This window comes from Hylaeus anthracinus, unplaced genomic scaffold (assembly GCF_026225885.1).
Source record: "Hylaeus anthracinus isolate JK02 unplaced genomic scaffold, UHH_iyHylAnth1.0_haploid 3, whole genome shotgun sequence".
Classification (NCBI taxonomy): Eukaryota; Metazoa; Arthropoda; class Insecta; order Hymenoptera; family Colletidae; genus Hylaeus; species Hylaeus anthracinus.
In genome coordinates, this window is record NW_026535284.1 from 10,242,016 (window position 1) to 10,268,832 (window position 26,817).

General features: G+C 42.5%; 1 protein-coding gene and 1 long non-coding RNA gene across 3 annotated transcripts in view; one reads left to right on the forward strand and one right to left on the reverse strand.

The window, feature by feature from the left end:
* Positions 1 to 326: 326 nt before the first annotated feature.
* Positions 327 to 26,817, forward strand: part of LOC128893437 (pikachurin-like) — a 160,233-nt gene continuing 133,742 nt past the window's right edge. Inside the window, exons 1-2 of one of the 2 annotated variants that reach the window (XM_054154354.1) lie at positions 327 to 467; positions 3,115 to 3,396. In XM_054154354.1, the coding sequence (XP_054010329.1) occupies positions 3,282 to 3,396 (115 nt within the window). In that variant the 5' untranslated portion in view covers positions 327 to 467; positions 3,115 to 3,281. Of the gene's footprint in view, positions 508 to 3,114; positions 3,397 to 26,817 lie in introns of both variants that reach the window. The other variant, XM_054154355.1, reaches the window with a different exon arrangement.
* On the reverse strand, positions 13,241 to 18,422 carry LOC128893457 (uncharacterized). Its single transcript, XR_008461336.1, has 3 exons — positions 17,591 to 18,422; positions 17,428 to 17,516; positions 13,241 to 13,630 (listed from the first exon to the last, which is right to left on the reverse strand). It is a non-coding gene; the product is annotated as an uncharacterized LOC128893457 (long non-coding RNA).

Sequence of the window (26,817 nt, forward strand, 5' to 3'; positions counted from 1 at the left end):
TTAAAAAATTACTCGATCAAATTCAAATTCATCGGTATTCCAAAATGGCGTCTACGATACTAATTTATTCTTCTCCCCAATGAATCCAGAATTTGTATATTTCGTTCGAAATAAAATCTACAAATTTCCGGTGGAAACCGATTTTTCCAGGTAGAAGACGGTCCTGAGCTGCGATCGGGAAACAGGGGTGGAATGTTTTCAAGGGGTTAGTAACACGGTGAAAAAAAAAATGGCGGCCGATCGAAGGCGGTGGCGTTATGACGCATGCCGCACGGCGACGCTCGAGCGTCCCTCGGCGGCGCCACCGTCGACCAACCCCCGCAGTTCGATTGGAGACACCGGCCGGCGTCGACGGCTGTTGCGGAGCTCCTTTACTCGCTCGGGTTCGCGTGTGTGCTAAACTCCTATTCGACCCACCGTACGTAGCAGTTTTCTCTCGAACACCAAACGTGACGATTAACCAACAGGTACGAACTAAACAAAGTGTTATCGCTCGTCACGCAGAGGGTAAATCGTCGCTTTTTTCCTTTCCATTCGCGTACGTTCTCTTCTGCCTTCCTTTCCTCCCCTACGCGATATTGTAGATAGTTTTCAACATTCCGGGATTGGTTAGGTCAATTACGGTAAATCGACGGTATTAAAATTGTTATTAGATTATTACGGAGGTCTAATTATCGCGCGTGCTTTTTCAACCCTTAACTACAGCCAGTCAGAGTTGTAGAATTAAAACTTGTATACGCGGGTTTCTTTGGAAATTATTTTAGTTCATATCGGCAGAGGAATATTCAATGGAAATATATAATAGTTTGAACGAACAACTCCTTTTCGTGTGGTTTTGTGATATATCTTTGGAAATTTATTTTACGTTATCACAGAACAGTCGATACAAGTCGAATACATTTTAGATGTATTTCAGAAACTGTTTCGTTTTACGTTGTTGCATAACGTTCGCTGCGTCGAATTTGATCTTTTTGGTTTCGCGAACATGATTCTGATAACTCTGATACATTCAAAAACACTCCAAGTCTAAGCTATTACAACTGCATCAGAAATTTCTTCAAATCTATTTCATTTTATATTATTACATTGAATATAACCACAGTCGAATTGCTAACAACTCTGATAGATCTCATAAACACTCCAATTCTAAAATTGTTGTCTAACGATCAAATTTCTCATTCAAACTCCTATTTGTATTTAATTCCTGAAATTCTACAACTGTGTTTAAGGTCGATCGCCTAGCGTATTTTCGAGTCGCCCTAATGCTCAGCTCGTGTCCAGCGGTCAATTTCGTTGCTGGAGTTCATTATTCGATTTGTGCGTCGTAACATCGACTCGAACCGGGCTCGATTATGGTCATCGACCTCGGGAAAGATTAACGAAGGCAGAGAGTGTATTCACCAGTCGCGTAGAGGTGATACGCGAGTTCGAGTCACCGTGTCGTGTCAAGGATTCCCGGTTGGATGTAAATAGTAGTCGCTCCTTTTCCTCGAATCGCGATCCTCGGGCCCTCGCCACAGTGATTGTTTTTGTGCGCCGAGTTAATACGCGACTCGCGGATTTCTTGGAAACACGGCACCGTTTAAATTACAACGCTCGCTGTAAGTGAAACAACCGACGTCACGTTCACCCTCTGGGCGTTCGCGTTTCTTCGGTTTTTTTTTTTCCTTTTGCCTATCTCTATTTCGCTGGGAAAACAATTCTTAGAACACGAGAACGTGGAACAGATGTAGCTGAGCTTCCGTTTCGCTACAACGCTTTATTTGGGGAGACTGGGGTTTTGATAGGTGGTTGTACAGAACGAGAATAGGGAAAATTTTAGCAAAGATTATATTATATTATATTATAAATAATATTTGAATCTTATTTTCTCTGAGAATTAAGTGTTCTTGTCAAAGTCAATTTAAGAGTCAATTTAAAACATATAAGTAGTAGAGTACCGCCTCGTCTCGTATTTAAAAAGAATGTATAAACTAGTTTAAATCGCAATTAATTTACTTCTCTCCACCAATTCGTATCTCTATACCTAAATAATCGAGCCACGATATATACAATCGCCTTACGAGCGCCAATGGAGTTACACCGGCGTCTCGTATCCGCGTTTCGGTTTTTTTCCACCCCCCCCCCCGAATTTTCATTTTTCGCGAAAGCGTGTATCTCTCTCTTTGAATCGAGCCGGGCGGTGAAATATGCATACCGATATATTGTTATGCATACCGTGTCGAGTGAATTTGCATCGGATATCGTCGGGCAAATAGAGACCGATCATTCGCCGACGGGTAACAGGAACGGTAAATATCGTAAGGGTCTCATTACACGTCGACTGAACGTTTATAACTGCAGCGAATGTCAAAAAGGCTCTCTGGAGAGAATCCAACGAAGGAACGAATAAAAGGAACGCGACCATGCTCGTCTGTGCTCGTACGGTTAGTCACGGTAAAAATCGCGTTGGAGGGCGCACTGTAGGATACGGAGGATAAGGTTTTTGGTCGAAGAATCGGTTACTGTATAACACAGGTATCAGAAAAAAGCAAACGGTAGTATAAATAGGTCCAAATATAGGTGCTTCTAGTAGGTGATTCTTTTAGAAAGATTGAAAGTCACGTTACATTATTATTAATAAAGCATATTTTGTGAAACGTTTGAAAGGAATAGAAACTACAGAATTTGAATGCTTTATAATGACAATATCGTTCTGTTCCGTATCATAGGTAGGGTTCATTTAAAATCACACTTTTTAAAGATTGTTTAGTGTGTCTGATACTAACATCGAGCTACACGAACAGAAAAAATAAACAAGTAAATTCATAGCAGTCATAACAAAAAAAAAGCATCGAACTAACGATCGGAGTAACGATCAAAATTCTTACCCCAACGATCACTCCGAGCCAACATTTTCCGCATGTTCTCCAACTGGTGGACAAGCGTCCACTTTTTGCTGTCGTGCAGTACTCGATACGTTCACCTTGACACGACACCCCAGCCCGTATTTCGTTTCATCGGAGTTTCGGTCGTGTTTCGGGGCACTTGACCCGAGTGGCTTCGCGTTGTCCGCAGAAGAGAACAAGTGTTTCACGTGAGACGTTAGTGTTTCCACGCGTATTCATTTTGCAGAATCGTTTCGAAAAGGGGCAAGTGTCGGATTCAGTGCGCGTTCGACGTTCGAGGGGTCCTCTGCCCTGAGCCAATCGATCCCTCGATCGGGACAAGTTCGGTTCGACTGTGAAATGCGAAAGTGAACACTGTCTCGTGGCAAGCGGGTGCATGTACATCGCAGGACGATGGCCGAACTTCGTGTTTGCCGGTTTCTCGTGATCCTCGCTTATTTGGCGGTCGTCTTGGTGCTGGGGCAGAACCCCGTCGAGGAGAAGACCACCTTCGAAGCTGCCTTTCAAGGTAAGTCGACTGCATTCGTTTAAGGTAGTTGTTCCGTGGATGTATTCAATGGAGATAAATATAAATCATACGAGCCTGTTTTCATTCAAATTGGCCATCTCAGTTTTATAATAAATGTATAATTTATAAGAAAGTGTAACGCCACTAGAACAAATATCTGTATTGTCCAAAATACTATCACGGAAGGACATAACTTTGTCATACGCGGAACGAATCAGGTAAATTTGAAGACCGAGTCACATGTAATATTCATTTGTGCTCGTGTCTCACAGTTTTCAGCTCATCGAATTGGAAGTAAAAGCGGATAACGAGAGAAAATAATTAGCATATACGTTCCCGATGCAGAAATGATACATTAGTAACACGTTGCACTTACTGCTGCTGCATATGCAATCCATTCATTAATAATTTACATCGAACGGAGATATTATCGTCGTTACATCCCGTTCCAGATGATTATTAGTGCGAGCATTTAAGTACAATAAGTATAGTCGCGGAACGCATTCGTATCGATTTTATTGGGTTTTTATCGGTCTGCAATGAGACAGTTAGACGGCATCGAGGATTTTTCACTCGGGGATGTAAAAGAATTTATTTTAATATTTATTTATTTTAAAACGTCAAAGAAAATAGGTTTGGATAGGTGTAGAAATATTAACGTGTTAATATCCTAGCCTAAGTAAACCGTCTTCGAAAAAAACATGTACAACACGCAAAATATCGACCATCCCCTAGAGTAGTCATCTTCTCGTACAACTGTTGATTAACCTACTAATTCCGTCCCCTGGATTTATTTCCACGTCCATTATCGAGCCATTCGTCATCGCGGAATTCCCAATCGGTAACATTTTTATAACGAACGCACCACCGTATCCATCCTAATCGAAACTTAATTAACGGCCGCATATTTGCGGACCGTTTCATCCGATTGGCGAATGAATCGTTATTGACAGAGTCGTCGGAATGCATTAGTAAATTTTCGAAATTATTTTGAATACGCGAACGCGTGCGTGCGAGAAAGAGAGAGATTTCCCAGCTGCGAGAGGGAAAGAGAGATGGAAAGCACAAATAGTTGTGTACCGGAAAAGTGTTTGCATTCGTCCCGAAATCGCTCGCATTTTCGTACAGGATTTTATCACACCGAGGCACTGCTTATCGATGACGACCGCGATCGATCGATATCTCTCCCGGTTTACTCATTAATACGCGCCATTTGTCACCGAATAAAAAAATACGCGCCTCCCACGCAATCACGGGCATCGTCTCTCATATCGTCGATTACGTGACAAATTTCCACGCTTTTTCGTCGTTATTCCACGGATGGGCGAGATTAGTTTCGTTATACCGGGTGGAGTCATTCGAAGTACATCGTTTGGGTAGCTTTGGTAAGAGGAAAGAATGCGTTGGATCATTTTTGAAAAATAAAAGAACAGAGCTAGGAAGAATTGAATTCACGTTACAATTGATTTACGAATTATGTTAGGTCTACATTTTAGAAATAATTTTTCAAAATATCGAACGTCCAAAATTTAGGCTTAACGTAGTTTGCCGTTGATCAGTATTATTCAGAGTGGCGCAAAAAGGAGTCATTCCGGCATCGCGACGTCGTTAAAAGCTCGAATACAACGCGCAAAGTACCAGACCGTGAAACCGCGTTACAGAAAACGTGCTTGATTATAGAATCGCGCTTAGAAACGGGCGGAATGAGTGTATCGGGAAGAACCGAGAGAGAAAAAAAAAAATAGGAAAACCGGAGGTTGGCTCGACAATTTTTGCGGGCTTTTTTCCTCTCGCCCTCTACGACGACGAAAAATAAAATTCCAGCACGCTCGCAATACGAAACTGCGCCCACGGCGTCGTCCATAAGTATGAAATCACTACCTTTAAACTTCATTTCGTTGGGAATTTCTTCGCTTACAATGCGAGGATATTTCCATATTGTATGCATTCCTCCATATCCTTTTACACACATCCGAGACGGTAGTATATTATTTCTGAATACACGGTGTTTCGTTGCGAGTTATAAATTGCTTGGGAAATACATTGAGCTGGAAAAACTGAATATGCAGTGAAAAAGCTTCTCTATCCGAGCATTCGTTACGCGTACGTTTTATCGCCGGGACGGTGTACTAATCGAACGTTCTGTTATTGAAAATATATCCCGAAGACGCGAGAAAATTCGTAATTAATTAAATCGAGCGAGTTGAATTAAATTTTACAGGAATATTTTCTTATGTATTTGCAAGATATTTAGGTGATGCGTTACATAGATTCGAAAGATCGTTAAAATAAGGGTCAGCCTGATGTCCGTGTAAAATAAAAAAATAACAAACTATCGAGAAGAAATAAAAATTGTTAAGACATATCTCGAAGAGCCGGTCCCGCATAACGTTTGAAAAATAATAATTAAATCGAGGTCAGGTAAACGTTGTCGGTCCCTGCGAAATAATCGACTTGACGAACTCTGTGCGACATGGTGACCATCGTAGGTCGGAAATGTTTCCAGGATGGAAGCTACCGGTCGCTAACCAGCTCAGTACGCATCCGTGGCGTCTAAAGGGCAGTAACTGACCGTGATATTAATTGCTTTCTGGCTATTAGCGAATGGTACCTCCGAGATGTCGCAAAGGGAGTGGCAACCCTGCACGGCCGTTTGCCATTAACATTAACGCGACGCAATACGCCGCTTTGCTCGTTTCGGGGCGCACAGGACCGCGTACAAGCGCGAGCGGTTTAAATCACCCTAGCTATTGTTTATCGCCTCGACCATACGCTCGCCATTCGTTCGCTGAAAGTTAAACGCGCCTGCCACACTCCGGCTTGGTTCTCGCGTATTTCGGGCCTTTGTGTACCTTTCTGTCCGTCAATCCTGCGCTAGCATCCTAACCTTTTCTCGAGGACGTCGCGAAACGAGTCTAAAGATGTTTGCGAGATGTCTGGTCCTCGGACGTTTCGAAACGTGAGCAAAGAAAGCTGCCGCTGCGTTGCTGCTTTGCGAATACTTTAGTGGGAACGTTACTGATGGGAGTTTTTTTTCTGAAATTTTATTACTTATACGCGATTCAAGGGTAGTTGATCCGAGAGTTGATCTGAATATTCTAAATTGAAGCTAATTGTCAGAAATGATTACTAACTGACATAAAGGATCGTGGCATTAAATTTTCAAGATTTATTTATTTTTAAAAAAAAAAAAAAGGTCTGTGTGTATATTAAAAGTGACACTCGCTCTTAACGATTGTAACATATTTTGTCCCTGAAGCGAGCTGGGTGTTGAAATGATCACATACGAGAAGTGTATGCCAGGAATGTTGCCGTTTGAAGTTTTGCATATGAGACTGAGTGTCACGGCATTGGGTCAAGAGGTGCGCTGTTTCATACAGATCTCTTGCCAGAAAGCATCGCCATCCTTGCTTCGTAGTCAGGTCCTTAGCTACCCCTTATTTCACGATTTCGAGGTGATGACGTAAGGTCCATATTGTACGTATCGTACATATTGTACACTTATATCAAGACTTTTTCAAAAATTCCTACCTCCAAAGAGTCTTCCTCCGATGATATCTCCCTCTTCCTCTAAAGTTTAAGTGGCTCTGGTTACACACAATCGAATCACAAGTGCCAAGGAAGAATTCATTGTCCCCCGCTCTGTTAAATTTCCACAAAAGAATTATATTCAACGCGACTGCCTCGCTTCCTCGTCTCAGATAAGCCAACTCGCGTTCGCCATCGCGGAACAATGCTCGTTTTCACTGGGAAGAACAAGCTTTATCGAAAAGCCTTGGAATTTACGAGTTCTGGGCGCAACGTTGCCAGTCGAGGGTTAAAATGCACGACAAAACACGAAATCGTCGGGCGTCAGCGTTAATTCCCTCTCCAACCCTCTTCGCGGTTCTGGACGGTGAATTTCGTCGGGCGTAATTCTTGGAGGGAACAATAGGCGGGGGAAGAAAACGGATTAACGATCGATCGATTTAGTCCCGCGGCAAACAGAGGTGAATTATGTATTTTCAAGTGCGAAAGGCGAGACGTGCCTTCCGCCAAACGAACGAATTTCGTTCGTTCCGCCTTCTTGTTTGCTCGGAGGTTTTCCTAGCTCCTGTCTCTCTTTCTCTCTCTCTCTCTTTCTCTCTCTCTCTCTGCTCGCCTTCCTCGTTTTCCTTCTCGCGAGAAAAACAAAAAGACAACACGCCACGATTCTTTACCCTTGCTTATTTTCTGTCCCTTCGACGTGAGAGGGTTGGAGAGGGTTCGACGGGAGTGTTCCACGTCGAACATGATACCGCCGTGAAGCAATCATCGGTTCGCAAATGCACTCGAGAAGGGTTCCATCGATGCTGCCGATAAAATCTCTCGTGAGAACGGATCGAAGCCGCGCGACAAAGATGCTACGACAGCGTCGGAACCAGTCGACTTGCAGGGAATTTTATATATGTGCCACGCTCCATTTCGAAGGACCACGCTGGAGCGTCGAGAAGGATCTTGATTAACTGGTAAATGGGAATTCGAAAGGGGGATTATTAGGTTTGGACGAGACGAAGGGTGGAGATTTAAGAGTTGGAATTAGGGAATCACTCTTATAATTTTTGTGTATTTTTGTCGTATAGCAACACAAATAATGTTAGATTCCGATTTATTTCAAGTTCGGTTTCTAATACAATTCGGTACTTAGAAACTAGATTACCGCTACGTTCCTACTTCTGTTGTATTATGTTACGAAAAAGCTCGCGAGAGCAGTTTTGGTGTGCCTTTTAAAGGTTTGTGTTTTTGGATTCAGAAGGGTGGTGGAAATAATGGGAAGGACCAATGAGAATCGTAGGATGTTAAAGAGTCGGGCGTGTTATTCGGAGTTAGCGAGTAAGGGTACAAGTGTCGGATGCTTAGTTGGTGTATGGACGGATGACTAGGTTTGAAACTTAAAGATATTTACTTATCCCACGAAGATAAAACTACTAACTAACCTAAAGTAGTGAAGATTAGATGGTACAGTACAGGAGGTACAGATTAACCTAAACGATATCCAACAATAATGATTGACTAAAGTCGCCCCCCTTCGAATTGTGTGTTTTAAAAGTTACTTGCTTCACGTGTATTTTTATCGGATGCCAATGCCTCTGGCAGGAGGTAGGAATTTTAGAAAACGCGAAGAATTTTTCTCTGAAGGATAAATACGACAACCAGACTTTCGTGTTTACGAGTCGTTCTGGCACCATGAGAAATCGTATCGATTCGCGTTGATACGAATGCAGAGAATTTGCATCTGCACGATGTTGCGTGTCGGCTTTGGAATTGTATTAATTGCTCTTTATCCACCGTTAGCATTTAAACCAAATTTCATACTGCAAGATGGAAATTCTTCCCTGTCAGAGCTTGAAAAGATTATAATTTCCATGTCAGTCACGATAATAATACAATTCCGTATCCCTCAACGTTTCACTTCTTCATTTTAATTTATTTCATTCTATTTCGTATTCCTATATACTTCCCGCGTTTTTTTTATATTTTATTTTCGCCCTGTATTAGATTTTTTCTTTTGCGTAACTCACAGAGCCTTTTCTTATGCGAGGCCATGAGAATCTATAGTTAGTGCTAGAGATGGGTAAAATTCTATTCGTAAAATAAATGGCGAATAAAATCATCGTACTTCACAGTTTAAATTCTAACTTTCATTCAACGAGTAATGCACGATCAGTGATTCATTTTTTATTCGTCATTCGAAGGCGTGATCTAGATAGGGATTTTCTGATCCCTGGGGGCGGGGATGGGGGTGGAAAAACTATCCTCGCGAAATCTCTCTTTCAAGATTGATGAGGAAGGGTGGATTCGGATTCATGTTTAGAAGGCACGAAGGTAACGCGCAAATAATCGCTGTTCCTTTAGAAAGATCCATTTAGCGGCGTTCGTGCCTACGGGTGCTGTACGATTCTTTATGCGCGTTTCGCGTTATGAACGGCACGGGTGAATAATGGAATAGATCGTTCCTGGAGAATTTAAATTGAGTTTGGTCGATGACACCGTTTCGCGTTCTTCGTCAGGTGTAATCACGAGGCATTATGGTCGGGGGAGTTATTCGACCTTAACCTCCTCGTGTCTGCATCTAGACGGTGTGAATATGATTTTTTTTTCTAGTGCGCGAGTATAGAATGTCCCGAATTCCAAGTACTCGTAGTATTCCGAGTTCCAAGTATCTAAGTATTACATACTTTAAGTACCGAGAACCCATAGTTCCCACGCGCTCCAATATCTTCAGTATCGAATGCCTCGAGTACATTAGATTGCCTGGAGCACAGAATATCGAATACCAAAAATTGGATAACCAATACGGATTCGAATCGAAAAAGGTTTCAGGAAATATTCCATCGAACGGAAGACGTACGAGCAGTTGATGACGGTGCATTACAATAATTTGCTTCGATCGTAAAACTGTGCGCGTGATTAATGTCTCTATTCAATTGTTTAACGCATCGTCTCGGTTTGTTTGGGTCTATTTACGATTTAACGTTGATTAATGGACGCCGCGAGGCGATACGCCGGGTGCACGTATGGCACGTATTGCAGAAATACCTATTAATCTTACTAAAGACTGCCTATTGTGTCGTATATACCGCACGTTAAGGCATAAACTTAATACTTTGACGCATTTAGTATGGTAACGTTTGTTCGGGGCATACGCGTCTCCCCAATTCGACATTGCGTGCAGCTTTGGCCGTAGCGAATCAAAGGGGGAGCGTAGGTCGAACTTAAGGCAAGTGTACACAGTTTGCACAGTTCATACACAATGCACCGTCGATTTCCAAGCTTGTACATAGTCCACAAATAGCATATATGCCTTCTGATTGGCTGATTCGCGCACCACCTACGTACTCCGAATCAATTCGGTTATCGCGTTTTGTCGAGCGTGGAAACTGACATATTAATTCCACCCGTCGATTCAATCTTTGTACCTGTACTCTACGTCTGTGAAATAAAAACAGTCCAATCGAGAAATTCGTGCCTCTAACTGAGTTTTGGTTTGGCGAATTTCAAACTCTAAAACAAATATAAATACACGTCTTCCAAAGACTGTTCGAAATTCTGTTAAAGTTGAAAATATTCAGAATTTATTCGCAAGTAGCCACCTATCCACAAAATAATCGAAGCTGGTCCCTTTCGAATAATCATTTTTAACCGACTTCGAAAAGGAGGAGGTTACTCAATTTGACATGTATATTTCTTTTTTCCTACTACAAGGGTAAGCCTGTCCCGTAAAATCCCATTTTCACGAATCCCATCGACGCTACGGTGTTCGGAAGCGAGGCGACACAGCGCTAAGTAAAACCTCCATAAAGAGCGAGGCGTCGTTAGCGTTGCGCTTCGCTTTTTGTTTTATTTTTAGGCAACGCAAAAGCGTTGTAGCGGATTCATTTGATATTGTACACCACGGGCAGCTACACAGCTCGCTTCTGGACAAAGGAATAGTCCATCGGTATACAATCAATTCCGTAACGATCGAACCAGCGGCAAACGATCCCGTTGTTCGGCCGCTCCCGCGTACGTTTGCTATCCGAAGATAAATAATTCGCCAAGAAAAAAAATATTGCCAATGCCGCTATTCAATTGATACGATTACAATCAACGATGGGACTCCGATGTTTTCAGATACCATCGGCATCTGAATTTATTCTCCCCTACCTGGAATCATACTCCATTCGATTCATTGAGTAGAATAATTGCGAGTGGTTTGAGACGTAAAAATTGGATTCCCAATGGAGAGGCAATTATACTAATCGGTGCTACCGAAACAGTATCTTTCCATGAATTTACTTAGATAAGTAACAGTTTTCATTTCAACATTTGGAATTAATTCTGAAGTCGAAAATTGAGTATTCAAAAGGGACCGGATTTGAATATTTTCTGGATGGTCGAGTACTATGGATAAATTTTAGAATATTTGAGTATACGAATCGTTTTAAGGGGTAACGCCACTCTAGAGACTGAAAAAAGGCCTTTTTTGAATATTTTTTGGTTCTTGATAAACTTCGAATATTTCAGTATTTTATTTCAGAGGTAGTAATTGAATACCACGAATAACGTTCGGACTACGCGAATGTTCGATTACTGTCATATGTAAATATTTTTGTTTATTTAAATTGCGAACTGAAGCTCGAAACACGATGTTCCAAATGAAAATACGCTCCTAAAGTTAGGCTACACTTTCCATAATTAACTCCCAAATGTGATTCACGTGTTTCTGGATGAAATTTTTAGACCGACATTTGGGTTCTCGGAATTGGATTGAACCGAAATATAACTAATGAACGATGATTCTAAATTGTAATGAACAAGATTCGCTTTATTCCTCGGCGAATAATTAGATTAATCTTCGATAAAGATAGAATACCATCTCACAATATTTCGTACGAAACAACCGTTTAGACGAATATAGATGAAAAGCTTAAATTAGCAAAGGCGTTAAGCTCTTCGGTATTTTCTTACATTTTTGGTCCGGCGATCTTGAGAAAATATATTCCAAGCGCTTTTTTTTCTACGGAAATATTTAATCTAAAGAGCTCTTGGTACAGTGTAGTCTAAGTTACGGTTACGTTGGAGAACGAACGTAATTGTGTAAGAAAATGTATGTGTGCTCTCGTGTTACGGAGAAAGCTCGGTATTCGAGGAAAGTTGAGAGTCAGCCGTGAAAGGGTAAGCTCGTGAGATATGAAACAATGAAAGAAACTTACAGCCAGCTTCCGTAATTACATTTAATTTATTGCCATCTCCTTTTTTCTTTTTACACAAATTACCGTTGCCGTCGTTCCTCTTCGATTTCGCGAACCCAAACACCGTTCGGCCGACACGTCTTCGACGTTTTCCGAACGAATTTTCAAATAAACGCGGAACTCGAAAGCGCAAAAATAGAACGTTTAAATCGTTTAGCGCAACAAAATATGAATCAGGATATTCGTGTAGCGTCGACGGAAATGGACAATATTTCCTCGGGCTGGTACGTCGAAACGATTTCAGAAACTTGTGTTTGCGAAAATTTCCCTCCGGAATTGCGGCTAGTTCTCTTTTGTTTCCGCGATGTAACGTTGCGCTAAAGTTCGCGGAAGTCGTTTACTATATATGCGTTCCTTTTGCGGGGAAGAGCGTGAAACACAGTGATCGTTACGCTTTAATGGGGAAACCGCCTTCGTGGTTTAAAAAAATTGGTATCCACGTTGCGCTCTGTTTATTGTTTACCGTACTGCTTGGCATTAAAGCAGAGGTTGGAATATTAACGGAGATACAATATTTAAAAATTTATTTTGATTTATTTTGATTTATTTCATTAATTTTAGTTGGTATTATTGATATCTTTACAGTCAGTTCGTAGAATTCCAAGTGTTCGCAGATGGTCTGTGGCTTTGCAGGTGAACTTCTTAGATTGGGGGTGAATTTATCGACTCTGAAAGAACGAATCTCTCGACAGCCCGAATGGCTCGGTTGGTTAGGGCAGCGGTGGCCGAAAGATACGAGCCCAGAACTCTGGTTCGGCAATCTGATTGGCCCATTCCTTGTACCCTCCCCCCTCCCCTCCCCCCGCAGCTATGACTCGCTACCAACTTCGGACGTTGAACTGATAACACTAATTTCAAAGTTTAGATAACACAGCACAAAGCCAACTCTCGTCCGAACCGAACTTTATCGATACCTTCTGAAAATGGGCACATCTTTTAACACGTTCGCGCTGGAACCTCCCCGTTTGGCCAAACTGCAACATTTTTTATCTTCCATAAAAATAGGAAATATAAGGTGAAATACACAGCAACTATCCATCGCGACACTCACAAAAAAATGGTCCATCGTTAAGTGCCACAAATACCATCCATGGGATCACTATTCGCATATAAAACTGCGCCTAAAACCACAGTTTCCACCACGACTGTTTCCGTGTCCCTACAATTCGTCAAAAATGGCCCTTGCGCCATTACTCTTCTCCCAGGTTGAACGTGGACATTTCGTAGAGTGTCTTTCAATTCCATGAAAAAGCGTTCGCTGCTATCTCGCGCCAGCTTTTCTCCATCCTCGAAGCTCTCTGTCTCCGGCGTCAGCATTCCCTTTTTCCCGTTTCCACGGCAATAAACCTCGCGCTCCGATGGCGACGGTAGTAGGACCCCGAGCCCCTTTTCCCGTCGTTCTTTCCTATTTTTTTTTTCGTTCCCCCATTTCATTTTCGCCGCGGCGACAGCCCCCGCCTCCGCTACCCCTCTCAGGCGGCCTGGAAAAATGAGTCTAAATAAGTAAATAAACAGAGGACGCGAAATAAGCGACCTACGGGTGACGTTTTGAGGTAATAAACGTCCCGTTCCCAGTTCGCAGACCCGCGAGGACAGTTTCCTTATTCCGTGGATGTCGCGCGTCTCGCCAAAGGGGGCAATATCGGTGATGCTTAGCCTTCGCGATATACCCAGTGGCAGGAGACGCGCTTTATATCTGTCGTATTACAGCTTTCAGAATGTCAGATGGTGTAATGACGCAAACATTGTGGAAATATTGGCAATAATTTAGGAATAATTGCGTGAATGATTTTTCGTTGAAATTGTTGCGTAGAATATATTCGAACTACTTTTGTTGCGTTACTGGCAATGCTTGGTTGGAATAATTTTCTTGCAGTAGTATGTACCATCTGATCAAATTTCACCCGGACTGGTCCATTTAATTCGCTCGCGTAAATGGAATCGACGAGAAACTTCTGTGGAAAGTCTTGAACTATGCCATTTTGCGAAAATACACGTACACGGTTGTTGAATCCGAGTTTTCCTTTGACTGGAAATTTCGTTTGAATTTTGGTCAATTTTCAATCCGTGTTCGCTAATCACGCGGGATTTCGATTAGAGAAAAACGGCACGCGTCGAAAAATGGGACGGCGGTTTCCATCCGTATTTTTATTGAAATAAATGTTGCGTCGCACCACATAATAATTCTAATTGGGCGGTTCGCCGCGATGCGCGGTTGTACGCGGTATTCAGTCGATCACGAGTAATAAATGGGCTGGGAACGTAAAAACGGAACTGGACAGATGCCCTGATACACGTTGCAGTCCGAACGCGGATAATCAATTCGTTGGTAGGGCAAGCTTTTTCGTCGCTGTACGCCTTTTTCAGAGTAACGCGCAAATGGGTTACCAACGATTCTTCTTCCGACGTGATATCGATACGAGTGGGAATGCTACGATGTCGATTCGATTGGGAATAGGATGTCTCCATTTTAGAATGGGATATTACATTGGCAGGATCGATCCATAGATCTCTCGTCGTGCCATATTGAAATGTTTCCATTGGAAGGAATTAGGAGGGTTTGGAGGTCTGCTGTAAATACAAAATTTGGATGAAAAATAAGTTTAGTTTGAAAGATAGAAATTAAAAACTTTTAGGAGATTTTTTACGACGTTTAGTTTCCGAAATAAAAATTGAAAACTTAGAAGACCATTTTCCCGTAATTGTATATTTGCAACGAACTTCTAACCTTTCGATTTTTATTTGAAACCCTTCGCAGTCAAAGAGCTAACGAATGAAACTCTACAATCGAATAAAATGTTTCGTTTACGTGGAATAGTTTACACGAATCGATTTAACCCTCGTTTGGTTGATTAAACATTAACTAAAAAAATGTAAAAATTGTATTACCACGATCAGTACAATATACGTTTCATTCCTTGCTCCAAATATGCCTCTTGGAAAGATAAATTGGGGCACAGTACAAAATTGTACAAAGTTGACAGGTGAGATACGGCTGGAATTCTTTCTCGAGGAAATGGTTAATAGAAATTCTTTACATTTTACACTCATATCCGTGTCTTCGCAAGAGCACGAGCTACACGTTCTCCTTTAGCAGCCAAAATTACGTTTCAGAATTTCAATATTCCGGTCCAAATTCATTTTTCGCGAAATTTCTAGTTACGCTCCGAATTGAATTTTAAATTATCGAGACATTGTCATTCCAAGATTCCATAAATAGTTACTCGGACAGAATTCGTGCTCGAGTTTCCATATTTAATTACAGATTATTGTAACTCAATATTCAGTACCAAAAATAGAGTCAGGCAATATGTTCCTTCGTTGGAATTGTTAATGGACGTGGCATTTGGGCAGGTTTAAATGAATATTCGGTAATTGGAGGGTACTAAAAATACTTGAGAGACATGGACATATTTATTCTGTCTTCTATCGCACTTTATGCACTCTCGTTTCCTCCAAGGTCGTTTAATTACACATTTACAGTACGGGCTCAACGATCCCGAGGTAACCGAGTTGTAAGAGGAGAACCAGTGGGCTCCAGCAGACATCTAAAGGAACGTAATGTAAGAAATTAAAGATTAATGAAAACGAATTTTGAATCACACTTAACATAACTCTGTCACTATTGTACGTATACCAAAATAGTACAACGCGAGAGTAAAAAGAATTCCACGTACCTGTAAATTAAATAATCGAACATGATTCTATCGCGACCAACAGCGCCACCAATCACACTTTTTGCATTTCCCCCCCTGACAATTACCGATGCAATCGTCTTATCAGGCGAGATGGGCGAATTCCAGCTCGTCGTGGCAATCGTTATCGGTTCTCGTCGGAGGGAAAGGGTAATTCGAAGACAAGAAACCGTACTTTGCTCAGCGACCATCCCCTTCGGGCCGAAGTATCCCCCTTCGTTCCCCTTTTTCCTTGCTGGCGAGGAGGGAGAGATCGATCGATCGGCGCAAGAAGCTAATGATGACCCCACGAGTCGATGACCGACTTCATTTCTCATTCGCGTCGGTAGGAAACGAGTCTCGTCGGAAGTTCTCTAACTCGATCGGACGAAACTAATAGAAACTCGATGCGTTTCGCGGATAAAGAGCCACGCCGATTTCTCCGGGGAGCAATGAACCGTGCTGTACAGACAGAATCTGATATTTCGCCATTGGTTACACCAGGACGTTTGCGTTACCCCTTTTCCTGCCCGTTAACATTTCGAGCTTGCGATACAGTTGAAAAGGATCAAACAACTACTTTCAGAGAATATACGGTGGGTGTAGAATGTATTCGTACACCGATCAATTTCCCAATAAAATCTTTTTGTCGCACTTTCGACAAGCTGCGACAAGCCAAAGGCCTCGTAGGCGCGCGACGTTACCGCGGTTTATTGCCTTATCCCAGCACGAGAGGGTTTCGGATTCGAGTTCTGGGATCGTCTTCCAAGCGACATATCCGAAATTCGCATCTTCCGCACCGAGGATTGTCTGGCTTTGTGTTTGTTGTAATTGAACACTGGCCAGTCGCGCAGAATGCGTGTGGGTCCAGTGAAATACAATCAGGGATTGGGGAAAAGGGTATTCGATTGACAAGTGACGAATAAAATTAATTTAAAGGAATTACTCACAGATATCGTACACTGGATAAAACCAAAATTAATGCTCGAATTATTCTTTAAATCAAACCGTGTTCGTTTGAAATATGATACGATATTTATTTCAAGCATACCAAGAAACGTGCTCGCATTTGTGCATTCTATGTATTCCACCGGCTAATTGAAGGAGTACGAATTAAACGAGAGTTTCTCATCTCGCGCACAGGCCAGAAGCTCCGAGAAGCTCGATATTAAATACAGAGACTCCGGTTGTGCGATTTCTAACCAAGAATTTATACACGTGTTTCTAACTGGTAGTTTCCAATTAACAGTTCCGGAACTGGATACAAGTCCGAAGCTTCTGATTCTCAATTAATCTTAATTACCAACGAGACGTTTAAGATCGAAACTAATATTTCCCTTTCAATTTGGAGCGTTACCAAAAATGATCGATGATCACAAGTCGAATGTTGGAATATACAAATAAGTGAAATCTAGCCTTGGAGGATTTTCTGGGTAGTTTGTTGTATAGGGGAGGAGCGATATGGTAGCATGGCTCGTAAAAGGAATGTCATTCAGTGTATTCGAAACGCTAGGTGTAGACGTATCTGCTTTAAGCGTTCCATAAAAATCCAATGACTGCTTTAAACGTGGAAAGACCGCTCTTAAGAAACGTTATTTGCTTACATCGGTCCAATAAAAGGGTAACGGTTAACAGCGAAGCTGCAAACGAGCTGTTTTACTGTTGGTCTTGAGATCCGTTTGAAGGAAGTAACCTGAAAACGTGATTCGAATTACTCTGCTGAATCCGTTAATAGGTTTAATGATGATACTTTGACAGAATATCCACCACATTTCCATAAAAATTAACGTGTCCATGTTGAATATATCGTAAGCTTCGCGAGCTATTATTTCTTAAACACCAAAAATTCCCACTATTTATTCGAGAGCTCAACGTTTCAGTCCTCCTATATTAAACACCCATTATATTTGATGAAGCCTGGAGATCACAAGCTCGGGAGATCTGGTTCACTATATTCCTCGGGTTTGGAGCACAGAGGGGATTTATTTGGCCAATGAAAGGCCTTGAATTGGAGAGTTTGACGAGAACTGGTCGCTCCTGGGACCGATAGGAAAACTAGCAATCCGTCTGGTCGGTTGTCGGATCCTCCAGGCGGATCTTGGGGGGATTAATTGAAAAAGAAGATGATGGACCTCGAGGGGCGACGTCAGTTGTAAAAAAGTTACCTCGGCCACGGTCGAATAATGCGGCTCAATCGACCGGGGAGGGCAATTAATTACTGTAGTCTTAGCGTTATTGCGAATTCTTATTCCGTTATTGAACTCGATTTTTCTGCCGGTCCATTCTCTCGAGGATAATTCCCTTTTATCTTGCTCTCTTTTTATCTATCCCAGCGCTCTGCTACGAAGGGATTGAAGAATCTTCATTAACGATGATGTTAACTTTTGCTGGCGCTTTTCTTTTTCGTCGGAAAACATTGGCCAACTCTTGCCAAACGAAATTATTGTAGGAGGGGTTTAGATGTTTCGTTGCGCTTTCAATCTTAATATCTTGCTTAATATTCGCGTTTAATGTATCGAGAAATCAGGGAAAGTATATTAATTAGCAGACTGTAGATTTTATGCGCAACAATATGGAAAACAAACAAAAAATATACGTAATGTATTGTATTTTGAATATATCGTACGCGCACACCTTTTGTTTAGCATGTATTTATCATATTATTTTACATCGTAAATGGATAAAGTTCGGAGTCTACTAATTACTGTCTATTCGAAAGGGCTGAAACACAAGCTTGGAATATTTTTTTCATCGCATCTCTCACGTAACCACAGAAGAAACAAAAGATCACAGGTAACATGGATCATCGAAATGATAATTTTCATTTTCCACAAGCCCGACGGGCTTTGAATGGCGCCGGTTCGGTTCCATTTTCCTCTTTTTCGCCGGCGGAAATTTCCACTCGCGTGACGTTTCGATTAGCACGAGCGAACCCTCCCGAAACTCTAACTGAAGAAACGAAACTCCCGAATTTCCCCGTTAATTAACATCCAAAAGCAGTCACAAAGAACTCAAACGAATCGCGAGAGCGCACTCGATGGATCGAGAAATTTTTCAGTGTTCGTTCGACCGTGTTTCTGTTTAAGAATAATCTCGGAGAACGACGAGAGGTTGGCTCGCTCAATGGGCGTTAATTTCCTATACCCTCCACACCCCCTCTTCTCCTCCTCTCTCCCTTTCGTATTTCGAACGGTCTTTAAACATCGTGGTCCGATTCGTTCGTTAATTGATTCCTCGTTGAAAGCACGAGCGTATCGTGTACGGCGATAATGAATACCCATCGCCACGGGCCATATTTATCGTAAACATAATATCATACGGGGCGTATTTTAATAATCATAACTCAACGATGTGTAACGTTGCGCGCGACTTGTTCGAAGATACGTACTCGTGTTTCGGGTCGTAAATTATTTGAACAATGATCGATAACTTTTGTTATTCAAATAAAATTATCATTCCAGGGATGGAACGATAAGAGTTATTTGAAATATTTAAACATGGTAAGAGTTAATTTATTCCTTTAAAAGGGATTTAATATCGAAAGACAAACACTGTTTCGCGTTTAATGTTGCTTAATGGAGAAGGTAGAATAAAAATGAGGCTGAAGCATGTTCTACACGACGAGCGTAGACGAGGACCATCGTCGAATAGATCGTGCATGTGAACGTGATTACTACTCGCGTTTTGCTTTAAACGCACCGATAAAATCGATGGCAGCCTGGCTAATTGCGGTTAGTGTACCAGCTTTCGATCCATAAAGGCTGTAGATTTGACCCCATGAAGTCAAATTTACGCTGATCGGAATAATGAAGGGCTGGCGAGCTCGGATGATTTTATTTCTCGACGACGTACTTCAATTTTTTAACGCAATTTATTAATCTCCCGCACAGGGACAATATTCATGGTGTTTTTTCTCTGTTAAACAAACAATAGAAAAATCGCGTGAAGACTTTCTTGTGTCTGGTAGTAGTTACTTTTAGTCGACGAGATTAAATACTGATCAACCTTTGAATAATAACTGAACTTAGTAATATTTAAGTATCACTGGTACTTTTAATGGTTCGTAAACTCACAAAAAATTCTTCGAAAATATTATACCTGGCATTTCAGACTTTAAGCTACCTAGTTAGAAATGCTGAACTAATTGTGAGTTAGTAAAGTTACTCGGTTACTTAACATTTTTAGTTTGGAGTGGCTCGAGAATTTTTTTGAATATTCAGAAGGTATAGCAAGATGTGGTTACGCCATGCATTAACTTAATCGGTATAGTATCTCCGTTCCTTTTAATTTGCGTCTTCCTCTTCACCAGGGACAGTTTCTCCCCCTTGAAACGGGTAAACTTTCTAATTTAATCTCGCCATAACTATCTAACGCGCGCGTACTCGCGATAAATATGAATTAAAATATGCAATAAGCTTCCATCTTGGCGCGGTGATCATGCAAGTCTCGCGCTCGTAACATATCACGCCGCTCGTTAAGAACCACTGACCTACAGCAAGGAATTCGCCTACTTCGTCGTATTAACCCATTTCATGCCATCCAGGCATAGTTCACGTCGTAAACTGTGCATGGGAAATTTTCTTCTGTCGAAAATAAGTCTTACTAGCTTTCGCTGCAGACTTATATCTTCACAGTTCTCATTTAAAAATTCCCGAAGGTCTTCGACACCTTCTATAGTACCATTTTCACATTTTCAAACACCTGCTCACATTTATATTCCCAAAAACCACCCGCGATTAAATTGTTCCAATCCCCTCCTTCGACTCGTGGACTGACCAGACACTATTTCCCTAGGAAGGCCTCCAATTAAACCACTCGAGAGCCCAGCTCTTTATTCGGCTGAAATCGAATCAAAGGAAGCGGCACTCGGTTCGCAATCGAGTGTCTAATTGCGATTCATTCTGTAATTCGTCAACTTCGCGGAAGCTCAGTGTAATTGATCACCGGGCGATGTTCGAATCCCGTGCTAATCGCGGCAGTCGTTTGTCCTAGCTCGGTTCTCTTTCTCCGCGAACGACTGAACGGTTATAATTAGAGAGATATTTAATGAAACTCGACGGAAGTCGATCGCGCAGCCGACCCACGAAAACGATTTTTAATTAGTCGGCGTGTTGAAACGCGGCTCGCTTAATTTTGTCCTCCACTTAACATCAAAATTGAGTGCCGACCCGTACTTCCCAGCGTCAGTTGGGTCGCTCATTAAGAGGAACCAGATTGACACTGTGTTGTCATCTGTGCAACATTCGGAACCTCTTCTGTCCACGGTCTCGCCTGGCCACGTACTCGCCGATTAAACCGTCCGCCCTGGGTTACTGCCTGATAAAATGGCGGGAGAAATAGCCAATCTTGCAAGAACACTTTATGACCGACGTTTAATGGACGGAGAAGCCCTTTCTTAGAGGGTCGGAGAGATAGTTGGAATAAAGATGGGGAATTTATGGGTAATATCAATTGGAGATGTGCTTTGGTAGGAGAATTTTTCGGGCAAGGTGTCGGTGTGAGACTTTCTATGCGTACAATTAAATAAAATACGTCACCGATGGGAGAAATTCAAATTACTACTAGGCAGTGAAGACCACTTATTTCTTAATTTCTATGGAGCACTTTTATATTTTCTGTTAAATTAGGGTTTATCCAAATTTTTGTAAAGTGCCATCGGTATAATTATATACCCTGAAAATAAACAGTTTCCTTTAACGAGACTTGCAAGATGGGGAAGGTTGAGAGATACTGATCTAAATGATGTCCCTGGGGTGGTTGATGCGACTGGAACAAGTAATTAGTGAGAAAAAAGTGGCCCCTATTTACTAGCACGCAGAAAGTAGAATAAGTAAACCCTAGTCAGCCGCGAGGAGGACAGGTTTAAGTAGTACGAGTCGACGCATGGTCAGACATCAAAGAGTACGTAGAGTACGTAGCATGACGAAAGATGTGCAAAGACGTAAAACGTGATCACCTGTACAAGGTCGTGATTCTCATTATACGTAACAATTAATTCGCAAACTTTATTATATTGGTAATATTCTTCGACCAAAATCTCACGTCCGCGATAGTTTTATTAACCGAGATGATAGAATATCTCATTCGAAACCGAGGTTTGAATATTTTCAACTCTATTCCGGCCTTTTGAAAATGCCTCCGTTGGTTTCACGAGTTCACCCCCACGTAAAATCGCGAGATCTACCCTGAATAGATTCAACCGTCCGTCAACGGGAAATCGTTTCAACCATTAGCGTCGGGTAATTAGTCGTTGCGACCCCTTACGCCGCGGAAGAATAAACGCCTACGGATTAATCGCGTGACAGGAGGCGAGGGGGGCAGGTGGTCGGGTCAGGAAGGACGCGAAGCAAGAGGAGGTTGATGCGTAGGCGGGGATGGCGGAGTTGCAGCGTGGTTAACGATATAACAGCCGAGCAAGTTTATAATGGGATACAGTGAGCTATAGGATGGCAATGTTGGGTGGCCACCTACGGCTCGTGGCTAGCACAGCTAACAAATGAGACTCTGGGAGGTGATGCAAGTACTTTCCAATAGTTTGCTTCAGCTAAGAGGCAAATAGCAGGGGGGGGGGGTGAGGGAGGGGATTAATGCGCCCTCCTAGCCGCGTTTTAAGTACGAAAGCCAATCAAAGTATTACGCTCTTTTCTGAACAGACTTACTGTTCCTCGATTACACGGTTATAGCGGTGAATGACATTTTTCTTTATTAAAGACGCTTTTGTTTATTAAAGAAAGCTCCTGTTACGAGCCAGAAGGAAACGATAAGACATAACAATATTATGTCGTTGATAAACCAACGGTGCTTCTCGGATTCCGACAATGGAAACGGTGAGATACCTTCAAGCATGAAACGGAGGATGGGGCTCGAATAAAGGGGCGGGAAAAATAAAACAAGGAAGCCGGAGGGGATGTCCAAGTCTTGCAGGAGATTGCTTTCGCTCGCGAAGCGACCCGAAACGAGGACGCGGAACAGACGTTGACTTCCCGATGGCTGGGGGGGCGGGGGTGGGTGGGGAGGTGGGGTGGGTGGGGAGGTTGAAAGAAAAGACAGGAAAAATTCGAACGGGGCAAAAAGAGCGAAGATTTCTGCGGGGACGTAAGCGCGAAGTGCCTGGCCGAGAGAGAGTGAATGAAATTGGAAAATGTAGGCGACCGAGATTGACGGCCGTGTAGGGGGTGAGGGGTGGACAATGCGCGTTTGTCTAAGCGTTTCTGGATGTCCTCCTTCTCGCCCGAAGCCGGGCTCTGGTTCCATTTTTAAAATTAGAAACGGGCTCATCGGCGTCGACGAGCCTTCTCGAGCCTTTCTTTCCCCGTGACAACGAGAGAAATTATCTGTTAACAAAAGTCTGCATGCGGAACTCGTTGAAAAGATCGCTTGTGAATGGAATTGAGATTTTGGGGAAGTTTGCTTTTTTATCGGTGGATGTTTCGTTTCGGGGATGCAGGGGGTTTGATAGTGATGTTGGATTTAGTTAGGGGTAACGTTTGTTTATTTAGGGTATCTTTAAACGAAAATGGCACGGTTTATAATCCAATTTACTTCCCAAAATCGAATGCCTACGATCGTAGCATCGAAGTTGAAGTAACTGTTGGAAATCGTTACTCTATCCGCGCACGGGGCCAAACAACTCCCGAACGTCGATAGGAATCCGTGAATTTCGACTCGGATACAATTCGAAACTTCCCCCGGTCTCGGAGCCATTTTATTTTTCTTACTCGCGCAATTCCCCTGAAATTCACGAGGTAAGATTAGTAATTATTTCCAATTTAACTCCGACTTGGAAACTTGTCTTTGTCGATCCTATCGACGTCTCCTTGTACGACTCGTCGCGCAGCGGGGGAGGCCATCGTCGCATTTCCTAGCGAGCATCGCGCAAACTTCTCGGGACAGTCGTTTCTACGTTGGTTCTCAAAGATCGCGAACTGGAATTCGCTGGGTTCTGTCTCCGCTCCCAGCATTCCTGTTTTGTTCATCTCCACCGCTACACCCTCCTCGCGACGTTCTTTATTCCGTTCCAGTTATACGCTTCCCGACATTCGTTGGAACGGGAATCCAATATAGGAGCGACGTCGTTACAGCTTACGGAAACACGCGGAACCTGCGAGAAATATTATTGCAGAAGGTTGCCCGAAGATACCGCGTAACGAAAAGTGTCCCGCGAACGAAACGATCCTCGACGCCATCGTCGCCGATTTTCAACGGGAAGAGCTCCATCGAGCGGCAGCTCCAGTGTTCTCGGTCGCGTCTCTTCATTGCCGATGAAAGCAACATATTTGCTTGAATGCTTTTTAGGTTTTGCTGGAATATTTCGAGCAGATCCACCTTCGATTACGATTCTTTGTAAGAAGTAATATTAAAGTCAGATTACTACGGTAGAGCCTGCATGAAAGTCATAGCTTGCATTTTTCAAAGCAAACGGGCATAGTTTCGACCTTCAACTTGCAGGAAAAAATAGAAGCTCGCCTACCGATAAATATGGAACGTCCCTTGAAAAAAAAAAAAGACAAAAGGGTTCTATCGCTATAAATCCTTTGATAATGGCGATGTTTCCGGTTGAGAGCATTTCCATGGATACACCCACTTATAGATCAAAATAGCGCGTCCAGTGCATTCGCTAATCGATCGATCGTTCGGGTAGAGTTAATGCAAGGTCGTTTGCATTTCATCCGCAATGATTTGCAGCCCACAGCCCCTATTGACGTAAAAAATGGCACTTCACGTTCGATGAGCGAAGTCTCGTTAAAACGACCGGCAGAACATCGCCCTCATTCTCGTTTCCAGTGACTGGGGAGGTTCGAGATTGACGAATTCCACTGGATTCGGATAAGGTATCACTTGATACGAAGTAGAAGTTGCTCCCTCCCCCCCCCCTCCCCCGTATATCCTTGTAAACGTCCGCTAAGCCTCGACACAAATCGATACCTCGAACCAGCTTCGACGCGGCCTCTATACGCAATCCGAAACCGCAGTTAAACGAATTTCATGATACATTTACGGCCCAATTAAACATTCCGCTCGACCATGAATCACGTCCACGAAATTCGTGTTTTCTTTCGGCGCGTTACGCTGTTTTGCTACCCACGGCCGTCGATCGAATTATTCGAAGCCACCGAAGGGAAAGTAACGATCATTTTCTAACAGAACCTTCAAATCATAACTTTCAGAAGCGATTGGAACTTTATTTTTGCTTCTAGAAATGGCTCAATGAGAAAATATATCAGGTTGTCCCGAAAGTTTCTTTCGTGAGTTGCATTCTATTATTTTCTGTGGCAGTGTTTATATAAATAGACAGTCTAATTTCTTAGACATTGATGCTGTAACAGTAATGAAGCGAAACGAATCGTACACAATTCAGTAATGTAACATAAAACATAAAATATTGTGTATATATTAATTATTAATGAAACGAAAGAAACTTTCGGGACAACCTAATATGTTTGAACAATCAATGGATCGAACAAATATATATCGATAAAATGAAGATTTTAGACGGTAATGAGTATTTACGAAATGAAATAAACATCAGGGTGTTTCAAGATTAACAAACTTGTAGGTTTTAAACAATACGTTCCTCGTTTCTCGTATAATTCGCTGACGGCGCGAGGCCCAACAGTTTCCACCTATAAATTCGCGCAATATCTATTCCGTAATTACGCTATCTACCTTCGTAACAACTTTTCCGTGGAAACGCGAGCCGGCAACGGCCGACTGGAAATTAAGCGTGTAATTCGATCTATTCTACTGGGAGCTCGAACACTACAATAACGTCCAACCATATCCACCGTCGATGTGTATCGAAGGTATCGTTAGGGGCGCAGACGAAGGAGCAAGCAGAGACAGGGAATAACTTTGGACGTTCCAGATAAAGCCGAGCCGATAAAATCTGATCATCGATTCGTAATTGTGTATCGCAACGTTTCTCAAACTGTGGCCTGATTTAAAATAGATCAAATAAGTAGCGAGCACACAAATTGTCCTACTGTATCGTACGTTTTTCAAAACCATTTGCAATTATATTTCAAGGATACGAATGTAACTCTAAACAAGTTTATTCGACGAATGAGATTCTTTTTCTATTCGATGAACAGGTTACCTTTAATTCATTCGTCGAATAACGGACATAACTTGAACACACTTCGCCCGATGCTTGTTATTTTTATTTGTACACGGATTCTTCCATTCACGGTCCGCGGGAGGGCAAAGCTTGAAGAGAGCCCAGGTGTGTCGGTTGGCTCCGCAGAAACTGGTTTCGGGAAACGCGGTCCTCGAAGCGACGAGTGACCAGCGATCGGCCACGAGGATGCTCGATCATCGGAACCCCCCACCATTTGGCCAGATCACGCGATTCGGTGCACCTCGATCCACTGTTACTTTCATGGTTGTTCGCTGAGTTGGTACAGAGGACACGACCATCGAAAACTCCAATATCCGGTTCGGGGCCGTCGTACTTTATACGCTGCGAACGAAAAATTGGTTTGTCGTTGTCGTATCGATGGTTGTAAAAAAAGAAAAAAGAATACCACTCGGTATTATTTTGCCCCCATCGCGTGTCCTGGAAACAACAAATGTACGCGGTGGTTCAATAAGTGATGAATACTTGAACGCGGTTCGTGCACAATGTAGCATTCGATCGGGGACGAGAGCCGCGCTGGGATCCTTTTCAAGAATTTCGGTCGCCCAGGGCTATCGAAGGACGAACTGTGGCCTCTGTCGCCGGATCCCTCGGCTCTTCCTCCTGAGTTTGTTTCTAGGTTGCATGGAACTCGTTCTGCCGGCTGTGTGTTCGAAAATAGTTGGCAACATTGTTGTCGAACTTTGCTTGTAACCCGTCTTGACGTAATTCTGTTGGTTCGAACAAAACATGTTTTCGGGTTATTCGAACGATGCTTGGGAATCGTGGAAGAAAATTGAAGAAGCGGGAAAATTGGAAGACGATACTTAGGAATTATTTTTCTCGGTCTATTTTATTCGTCGTAAGTGAATTTAATAGA